This window comes from Lynx rufus, unplaced genomic scaffold (genome assembly GCF_022079265.1).
Source record: "Lynx rufus isolate CCGP_SWC_20201006 ecotype Redwood Valley unplaced genomic scaffold, mLynRuf1.p SCAF_2, whole genome shotgun sequence".
Classification (NCBI taxonomy): Eukaryota; Metazoa; Chordata; class Mammalia; order Carnivora; family Felidae; genus Lynx; species Lynx rufus.
The window spans coordinates 185631973-185642065 of record NW_025814834.1 but is presented as its reverse complement, the minus strand read 5'-3'; the positions used below and the strand labels follow the sequence as shown (position 1 = coordinate 185642065).

The window sequence follows — 10093 nt, the reverse complement described above, 5'->3', positions numbered from 1 at the left end:
CACTTAGTAGGTGGATGCTTAATACATATTTATTGAATGAATATGTGTAATATATAAATGTGTGTGAATGTAATGTTTGTGTGTAGATATATCTGCTGCATGGATAGATACCCGTGAGAATGTCTGTGTGCAGAGCCATGGGGAATAATGACATAGAATTTGTAAATTTGCTGAGTTTGTGTGTGACCATGACTACTTCTGTGAGTGCCTTGCTGAGAATGTCCATGTGTGTGTATTTGGGCATGAAACGTGTGTGCGTGTGTGTGCCGTGGATGTTTGATCACGTATAACCTGAGTGTCTACGTCAGCGAGGGTGGGGAGCTGAGACACTTGGGCAAGTCCTTCCTCTTACCAAATGGACCTGCCGTTGTGCCAACCCTCCCCCGTTCCCTCCCATGCCCAGGACACAGGAAGCACCTGTGTGTCTTTGGGAGCCTGCAGACATTGGGTCACGTTCCAAAAACGACACTTCGGGCCAACACAGGTGGGCACTCAGATGAGGACTGTGAGGGTCCAGAGGAGACCTGGGGCTGATAGGACCTTGGCAGCCTTGTGCTGAGCTGGGCCGTCTCAGCAGGAAGGATGATAAATTAGCCACCAAAAAATGAAGCTGAAGCAGTGTGGGCGGGCTGGGCCCTGGATTGGCTGTGTGGCCTCAACATGTCACTGCTCTTTCTCTAAGCCTTGGTAGACTCATCTGTAAATGGGGTTCGTTGCTCTTGGGAAAATGATAAGTAGAGGGAGGTAATGGTAGTGAATATATACAGTCATAACAATAGTGTCCTTTTGTCTGTGTAGCGCATTAAGGTTTTAATCCTATTATCTCAGAGCAAGTGCCTCAGTGTCCCCAGTCCAGCTCTGGACTTGGCCCCATGTGGGCCTCGGTAGGTGTTGAGTAAATAATACATGTGTGAGTGAATCAGTGAAGGCACAGATAAGAAAGTGCCTGGGTGACTAAATGGAGATGGCTGCATAAAGCAGCAATTGGACTGATAAATCACAGTGACTGACATTTTTTAGCACATACTGTGTGCCAGGCCCTATTGTAAAGACTTCTCTTAGCCCCATTTTGCAGATGGAGAAACGGAGGGGCAGAGAAGTTAAGTGACTTGCCCAAACGTCACAAAGCTCCTAAGTGGTAGAGTTGAGATTCCAGCCCGGGCAGTCTGACGCCAGAGCCCAGAGCCCAGGCCACTTTCTGATGGAGGGGCAGAAGCTCTCGGGGGTGAGGTGAACACCCAAGGTCTAGGCTAGGGATGTCTACCCCAGGGTGGAGTGTGATACCCTGGTTCAGGTCTCCTCTCCTCTTCCCCGTCCGCAGGCGCACGCCGCGATGCAGCACTACGGGGTGAATGGCTACTCGCTGCACGCCATGAACTCACTCAGCGCCATGTACAACCTGCACCAGCAGGCGGCCCAGCAGGCCCAGCACGCCCCCGACTACCGGCCATCGGTGCATGCGCTTACGCTGGCTGAGCGCCTGGCTGGTAAGGGCCATGGAGATGGGACCTTGGGGACAGAACCGTGGGGCCTGCGGTGGAGGAGAGGTCTGGGGGAGGAGGCTCTGGAAGTTGAAGATAGGAGGGAGGGAGCACTGGGAAATTTTACTCTGGGAGGCTGTGGAAGATCCAGGTCACTTAGCAACACAGAAAGGCGTCAATTTAAAATCTATGTGTGACCATCCAGAGCGCTCCTTGTTTGCCAGGACTGTGCTGGGCACTGGTGCTGCCCTGGCCTTTGGATTCCCTTAACGACCCCATGAGGGAGGGACTCATCCGCCTCTCTGCCTATCTTGCAGATGAAGACTGAGGCGGGAGGGTAAGGGACTCGCCTTGAGTGGCTGCAAGAGGAGTGGAGTGCCCGGGAGAGGGTATTTCAGGCACAGGGAGTCATACAAGTAATAACAGCTGGTTGTGTGCCAGGTGCTGTGTGAGGCTTTCTCTGTGCATCAAATCCAACCCCGATAAAGGAGGTCATTATCTCCATTTTATGGACAAGGAAACTGAGGCTCAGAGAGGTCAAATCTAGGTGGGGGTGGGGCTGGAGGGTTTGAACATGACACTAGGGCTAAAAATATAAGCTTCGGAGCCCCAGGTCTGTAGTTATTGGGGGTCTGCGCATTCACCTCTCCTCTCTGAGCCTGTGTCCCCTTTAATCAGAGGGGACAATAGGATGATCGGGAAGTTATTTGAGGTAACATAGGCAAAGGATTCAGCAGAGATTGGTAAGTGCTCAGAAGTCATTATTCCTCAAGTCCCAAGGTAAGGGCCCATGAGGGAGCTGCAGTCCTGTGTCCCCGTCTCCCTTCTACTGATTTGCTGCCCTGCCCTGTAGCCCCTCGCTGGGTGTGAGAAGGATGTGACCCCATAGGTGAGGGGCATGATTCCCGGGAGGTGGGGCCGCCCTTTCTCTCCTGTCTCAGATCAAACCTTGAGCAGCTAGTGAACCCATGTGGGTTCACTGCCCTGTGCCAGGCAGTACTCAGAGGACTTCAGGGCACCCCCAGGGAGACCAGGTGCTCACAGAGCCATAGAAGAGCACGGCAGGAGTGTGGCTAAGATTCAGTGGCGGGGCAGCTCAGAGCAGCGGCATCTGGTGTAGTCAGAGAAGCCTTCCTGCAGGCTGTGGGGCAGGAGCCAGGCCTTAAAAAGGAATGACTGGTGAGGGCACCAGCATGAGCAGAGGCACAGAAAAGGGATGGGATATGAGGACCCTGCCTGGGAAGAGGTGTCGGCCTGGGGGAGGGCGGGGCAGTCACTTCCACTCCTTGAGACCCTGCGGGGCCTTGGGGCAGGGCTCAGTGAACAAAATCCCTGGGCCCCTGGTTGTCTTCTTTAGATCAGTGTGGGGCATGTCTCCAGTGTGGGAATGTGGGTACAGTCCTGTCCTGGCTATGGCTGCATCTCTGATTTGGAGTGGATTCCCTATCCCGAACCTGGTGGTGACACCAGCTCCTCACTGTGCTCTAGACCCAGAGAGGAGGCAGGGGGTGGAGGCTCCTCTCTGCTGGTGGGGGCAGAGGAACGGGAACATTTAGCACTCTACCCCAATTCTCTTAATTCTTAAGAAGGAAGGACATGAGCTCTAGGTGGGCCTTTGTTTGGAGGCCTCGCCTTCTGGCAGAAAGTTTTGCTGACGGTACAGACAGCCCGGCCTCCCCTGTGATCACCCACCCGTATGGCCCCTGGAGCCAGCAGCAGGGTGCTGAGCCGCTGCTCCCTCAACCAGGGTTCAGCTGACCGAGGGGTCCGCAGTCCCCAGGTAACCAGTGTGAGCTCAGTCCAGGCTGGGATTAGTGCCAGTTTGTGAGAGGTTCAGGGCTCCCTCTAAACTGAAGAAGGAGCAACCCAAAGGTAGCCTTTCTGGATACCCAGCTGCCTCCTTCCCCATTTAGAGCGCCGTGGATGACTCCCCGGTCCCTGGAGTACAGGGGAAGGACTCTGGCAGCCCTATCAGAGGCTGACCCAGCTCAGGTTCGCTTCAATACAGGCAGTCCAGGATCCATTTATGGGCTATGGGAGGCAGGGGAGAGAGGTTACTGTCCATCCACCAGGATGTAGTCAAGCAGAAGGGCTGGATCCTAGACACCAGCCCTAGGCAGATCTCTATCCTCAGTGGTTTTCGTGTCACCAGCATGTGAGCGGGACGGTAGAATCAACAGTCCATTAGCTCTGTCTCCCATCCAAGCAGTGGTTAGAACCTAGTCTTTTTTGTCCTTTGAGGAAGCAGCCAAAAGGGCCAAGACTAGATGCAAAAACTTTCCCGTGCTCTGAGGGCCCTGCCAGTGCCGGGCTTTCTTTTGAGGAGACATAAGAGCAGGAGCCTCAGGTCTTGCTATCAGAGACTCTTAGGCCAACTTGGATCCTCAGAGTCATACGCAGAGGACATGGAATCAAGGGCCAGTGAATTGTGTACCAGTCAGACCTCACCTAACTAGACCTTGCAGATACCATCCCTGCTGCCAGCCTGGCTTCTCACGGTCAGGGGCCAATATTCTGTTGGTATCCAGAATCTAAGGGTTATAGGACGTTATAACCTTTGTGACACTGGTAAACAGATTATTAGCATCATGTAGTCTCGGAATATTATGCTCAGCATCCTAGGACTTTGAGGATCTTAGGGCAATGTCCACCTATCTACCCATACACCCTCAAACCAAATGAGGAAGACTGCTCTCAGTCATATTCCTGACAGCTGTTCATGGAGATGAGTTAGACCTCTGTGGTCCTTATAGTGAACGTGGGCAAGGAGAGATCTCAAAACCCCAGCCATATGGAGAGAAGTTGCGGGGTTTCCAAGGGGAAAGGGCCAGGACCCGGCTCTGCAGGAGCCTGGGTGTCTGCAGCGGGTCAGAGCAAAGTAAGATTCAAAACCTATTTCCTATAATTAAATGGGCGCCCTCTCCTTGCCCTCCAACGGCTGTACATTTCAAGACATCATCTTGGAGGCCCGCTATGGCTCACAGCATCGCAAACAGCGCCGTAGCCGCACGGCGTTCACTGCCCAGCAGCTCGAGGCCCTGGAAAAGACCTTCCAGAAGACTCACTACCCAGATGTGGTGATGCGGGAGAGGCTGGCCATGTGCACCAACCTGCCTGAGGCCCGGGTGCAGGTAGGTCCCCGCTCCTCTAAGTGGACCTTGCAGACAAGCACCAGCCCACCGACCTGGCTTCCCTCTGCCCAGGAGCCAGCATTTTTATCCCACAGTGCCCGTGTAACTGCTCTCTCCATGAATGCCTGCGATGACAGGAGTGGGGTTTTGGAAGGGACTGGGGTGCATGTTTCCTGCGGGGTGGGAGGCAGTGTTATCATGCACGTCCCCTCCCAGAGCACCCAGTTCCACAACCCACAGCTGCTCTCCCATCCCCAGGTGTGGTTCAAGAACCGCAGGGCCAAGTTCCGGAAGAAGCAGCGCAGCCTGCAGAAAGAGCAGCTCCAGAAGCAGAAGGAGGCTGAGGGCTCCCATGGGGAAAGCAAGGCTGAGGCCCCAACCCCAGACACCCAGCCGGAGACTGATCAGCCCCCAAGCCTGCCCAGTGGCGACCCCCCTGCCGAGCTTCACCTGAGCCTGTCTGAGCAGTCGGCCAGTGAGTCAGCCCCTGAGGACCAGCCAGACCGGGAGGAGGATCCCCGGGCAGGAATCGAGGATCCCAAAACTGAGAAGAGCCCTGGGGCTGAGAGCAAGGGGCTGGGCTGCAAGAGGGGCAGCCCCAAGGCAGGTGAGGCTTGGCAGGTGCCGTGGGCGGGCTGGGGCCCAGTGGAGGGAAAACAGCCAGGTCCTGCTGGACAGGGCCCTGGGTATGTGAGGTGGATCAGAGCAGGGATAGAGTCAGCTTTTAACACATGGCACTAGGGCATGATCCCTTAGAAAGGAGTTGGCCAGGGCGCCTGGGTGGCTCAATTAGGCATCTGACTCTTGATTTCAGCTCAGGTCCTGATCTCAGGCTCGTGAGGTGGAGCCCCACATCAGGCTCCACATCGGGCTCAGTGCTGGGCGTGGAGCCTACTTAAGATTCTCTCTGTCTCTCTGTCTCAAAAAAACAAAAAATAAAAGATAAAAAATAAAAGAAAGGAGTTGGCCGTAGCAGGCCTGTGCCAGGTATTTTCCGGGGAGAGCCGGGTGGCAGGGGAGGAGACTTAGGGAGCCCAGGGCAAAAGCTGTTTATCAACCATTATGGAAATACTATGGTATTTTAACAGCCAGCACAGATGCACCAGTGCCTATCGGGTGAATTCCACACTGGTATCAGGGACTCTCACGTGCAGCAGAGACTCAGAGCCACGTTTCTGAGGGAACAGAGCTGTGGGGTGAGGCATAGCTCAGACACAAATCCTGAGCCCAGGCAGAGAGCTGGTGAGGGGCGGGAGCCACAGACAAGAGAGGGGAAGGGGAGGTGACAGTCCTCCCAAGAAGTCAGACACGGGGGGCCCTGGCAGGGTCTCTGGGACTGCCCTAGGAAGCCTGGCTCCCCCCCATCCCAGGATTCTGAGGGGTGCTTCAGGACACGCCTTGGCTGAGATGAGTGGATATGGTTTCAGCCAATGCCTGTCTTATCTGCAGTGCCAAGGGGTGGGAAGACTGAGGGAGACCCTCCTGGCAGACCACTGTCCTTGTCCTGAGCCCTTGGTTCTCGGTTCTCTGCTTGCAGATTCCCCAGGCAGCCTGGCCCTGGCTCCTGCAGCACCCGGGGGTGGCCTCCTGGGCCCCTCCCACTCCTACTCGTCATCCCCGCTGAGCCTCTTCCGTCTGCAGGAGCAATTCCGCCAGCATATGGCAGCCACCAACAACCTAGTGCACTACTCATCCTTCGAAGTGGGGGGCCCGGCCCCTGCCGCCGCTGCCGCCGTCCCCTACCTGGGTGTCAACATGGCCCCGCTGGGCTCGCTGCACTGCCAGTCCTACTACCAGTCCCTGTCGGCAGCCGCTGCTGCCCACCAGGGCGTGTGGGGGTCCCCGCTGCTGCCCGCGCCCCCGGCAGGCCTGGCACCTGCCTCTGCTGCCCTGAACAGTAAAACCACGAGCATCGAGAACCTGCGGCTTCGGGCCAAGCAGCACGCAGCCTCTCTGGGACTCGATACGCTGCCCAACTGACTGCTGGCCTCCAACCCAGCCAGGGGTCTTGGGTGCCCCCTCCCAGCCCCAGGGTTACCCCCGGACGGCTTGCATGGAGTTAACTCTATGAGCCCGGGGATCCTGGGGCCATGGAGTCCTGCCCCCATCCCCCTCCCTGAGTCCCAGCCCCCGGTGAAGCCCACACTTGCACACCTTCTGCATGGCCCTGCTTGGATCCCACGGAGGCCGAATCGGAGGAGGGGAGGCTGGGGCGCCCGCAGCCTCTGCAGGAGAGCGAGGCCCTCCGTGGCCAGATCCTCCCCTCTGCACAGCCTCCTCCCTGCCCTCCCTACCTCCCCTTTGCCCCCTAGTAAGTCGATGTGTGGAATGTGAGGTATAAATATAAATATATAAAGCTATATTTTCAGGCCCCTGCCTGCCCCAGCCCCCCTGCCGTCCTTGCCTCCCCGTACAGTGTCCACATCTCTCTCTGGCTTTCCTCTGTCTCTCTCTCTCCCCTCTCCTTCCCTGACCTGCCTCTGTCCTGTTTCCTACCCCTCTCTTCCCAGCCTCTGTCTTCCCCACTCTGGACCTTTGCCCACATCTCTTCTCCCTGCTCCTGCTTTCTTTCTTTGGTCCTGGCTGTGTGATGTTGTCAGTTCCCAGGCTATGTTTTGTTTGGGATTGTGACTTCTTAGTTGTAGTGATTGCTTTTTCCTGTTCTTCCTCCTGCTTCTTCCCACCTGCCTGTCTCCTCCCTGCACTGCACCGGCCTCTCTAGGCTGCTGTTCCTCTCCATCCCCAGTAGAGGTGGTAAGGCCCTAGCTGGAGACCCTTTTGCCACTGGAGCTGAGGGCAGGAGCTGGCATTGGCCTCCTTAGCCGTCCTCCCTCAGACCTGTCATCTAGAAGGGGTCACAAATCACATTCTCTTCTCTCTCTTTTCTCAGCTTTGAGGCCCCACCCAAGATGGAGGAGGAGGGGAGTGGAGGCAGGAGTCAGGCTGAGGCAGGCAATAGGATGGCGGCATCCCTGCCTGTAAGACCTCCAGGACAGAGGACTGCCGCCAGTGTTCATCCAGGACTGACCACAGGGTTCTAGGTCTCTCTGGTGAGACTTCTCTGGTTGGGGGGAGGCAGCAGGGGAGGGGGGCTCTCAGAGAGAGGTGTTTTCAGAGGAATGGGGCAGATTCTTTTCTCCCACTCCTGGCCCCTAAGTCCTGCAGTTAGAGTCTGCTGCAGGGGTGCGTCTGAGCCAGGAAGAAAGGCTGAACCCTAACTCCTGATCACAATAAGTGCAAACCACACAGCAGTGCATAATCTCAGGCTTCTGTTGACATGCCGTCCTGGAGCTAATTGTTGAAGTCAGGGCTTCTGTCCAGCTAGTCACTGGCATGGAAAAGTGGGTTCCTGTTTATGTCCAGGAGCCCAGCTCAGCAAACTTCCCTTCAAAGCAGTGTGGCCTTGAGTCAGCCCGTAGCCTCTCTGGGCCTGTTTCCCCATCTGGATTAGATGGTCTGTAACGTCCTGCCCAGCTGTAACATCCTGCATGTCTGGGCTCACAACCCTTGCAGGGTGGAAGTTTTTAGTTAAACTAACAATGACAACAACAACAACAACAACAACAAAAAGGCTCTCAAAAGTACAGTGGATGAATTGGAAACTTACTGTTGCCTTGCTGTGGAGCAATGAGTGTTGTACGTACAAGCCTTTGCATGAGCATGGCCACAGTTTCTGGGTCTCAGTTTCCCCATAAATATAATGGGTCCCTTCTAGTTGAGAAAATGTGGATTTGACCCTGATTTTCTTGAGTCATAGTGCCAGCTTTTGAGGTTGCCCCATCTCCATGCCTTTACAGGGTGTCAGGGACTCAGGGCAAGGGGAGGGGAATGGCTTGCACAGATTCTGAGTCATGATCCTCAACCCTTTGTGGCTCACCACTGAACCCTCAACACTCTATTTACAGAAATTGCATCTGGAAACCAGGGTAAAGATTCCTAAGGTGTGTCTCTTCTCCCAGTGGTAGGAGGCAGAGGCCCCTGTTGGGGCCAGGTAGGACTGGTTTGCAGAGCAGTAGATGCCCATCATTCTTGGCGTTTGTGCGGGGATGGTGTTTTTCTGAGCTGGGGCAGATGGAGGAGGCTTTGGGGGGGGGAGTGAGGGGGATGGTTGCCTGGGCCAGGAAAGCTATTTTAATAAAGCAACGGAGTGAGACTGGGTGGATGGTGGGGGAGGGGGCCCTTGTTTCATGAGAGGTGGGGCTGAGGGCCTTGAATCCAGGCTAAAGACTTCACCTTGATGTGGCAGGCAGGTGAGGGGGATCAGTTGAACCAGGATCTGGGATCTGGGATTTGGAAGGTGAATTTAACAGCCACTGGAGCATCAGAGGAAAAGGGACTCAGGCAGGAAGACTGAAGGATGGAGACTCTCTGAGACAGAAGGGATTTTTGGTTTGTCTTCTGGGATCAGCTCCAGGAAGGTCTGTTTCTGCAATGAAAGCAGTCTCATCTAGATCAGGCATGGGGACTGACACCTTTTGCAGTCCCTGGATGCAGGTGACTGTCAGTAGGCCTTGGAATCCAACAGCTCTAGATATTACCATCTTCTCCAGGAAGCCTCCCCTGACCTCCTAAAGGGCAAGTCCACCCTGGAGTCATGTTCTGTCTTGGCTGGAGCTCAGCCCAGCTTCTCTCGGATCTTTGTCGACATTTCCTCGTTCAACTGATCCAATTCCACTATCCCAGAAAAGGCAGGGAAAGTATACATGATCCCCTGCCCCTGTGCAGATGTCAGCCTCGTTTAGGGGACCAGCCTGTTACTGAAGACAGCTAGAGAGCTGGAGGAGAGTGTACCATGTGTCTCCTACAGGAGTCAGAGGGTATGGGCTTGGCGTGGGCCCCTTGTACCTGAGATTGAAGCCTCCCCTGGGGCCTGCTGGCTCACCGTGAGGCTCTATCTCTGACCATTCCTTCCAGGAAAGCCTCATTCCTCACCTCTCCCTCTTATTTGAGGTCTCCATTTTCCCTGCTTCTTCACTTCCCCTGAGCATGGTCCAGGGGCCTGGGCCCCCAACCCCGACTTGGCAGCTGGAGGGCTGTACAGACTGCTTTCCAAACCAGCTGTTTTGTGACCATTTGTGCTTAGAGGTTGTGCCAGGCCGTGGCAAAAACACTGTGTACTGTATTTATTTATTCTGTTAGTTGAAAAAAGCAAGACTCAAATTTCCCCCTCCCTGCCCTGCCTCCTGCGTAGTGCAGCATGACACTCTGTCCTGTGATCCGTCCGTCTGATTTCCTGTGATGTTGTGACCTGTTCTTTGTCCTTCTTGGCTAATAAAAGAATCCGGCAGCACAGCCCTTGGTCCACATTCATTCCCAGAGATGCCTGCGGTGGGCTGAGCGTCTCAAGGTCTATTTCCTGCTTGTCCAGCACTGTGGCCAGTGGGGGTGGGAGGCAGGCATGCCTCATGATTGGCCACTCCCATACTGGCCTCGTGGCTCTCTCCATGGCCCTTACCAATCGTGGCTGTTGTCTGGAGTGGT

At 55.3% G+C, this 10093-nt stretch overlaps 1 protein-coding gene across 2 annotated transcripts; it reads left to right on the top strand.

Moving 5' to 3' along the window:
• Nucleotides 1–1324: 1324 nt before the first annotated feature.
• Nucleotides 1325–6592, top strand: DMBX1 (diencephalon/mesencephalon homeobox 1). Of its 2 annotated transcripts, none has more exons than XM_047082416.1 (4): nucleotides 1325–1487; nucleotides 4434–4612; nucleotides 4871–5219; nucleotides 6150–6592. In XM_047082416.1, exons 1-4 carry the CDS (start codon nucleotides 1334–1336, stop codon nucleotides 6590–6592), a joined length of 1125 nt encoding a protein of 374 aa, XP_046938372.1. In that variant the 5' UTR covers nucleotides 1325–1333. The 2 variants fall into 2 exon arrangements, with proteins under 2 accessions (XP_046938372.1, XP_046938371.1); XM_047082415.1 differs by having other exon boundaries at nucleotides 1334–1485; nucleotides 4417–4612.
• The last annotated feature ends 3501 nt before the right edge of the window (nucleotides 6593–10093 follow it).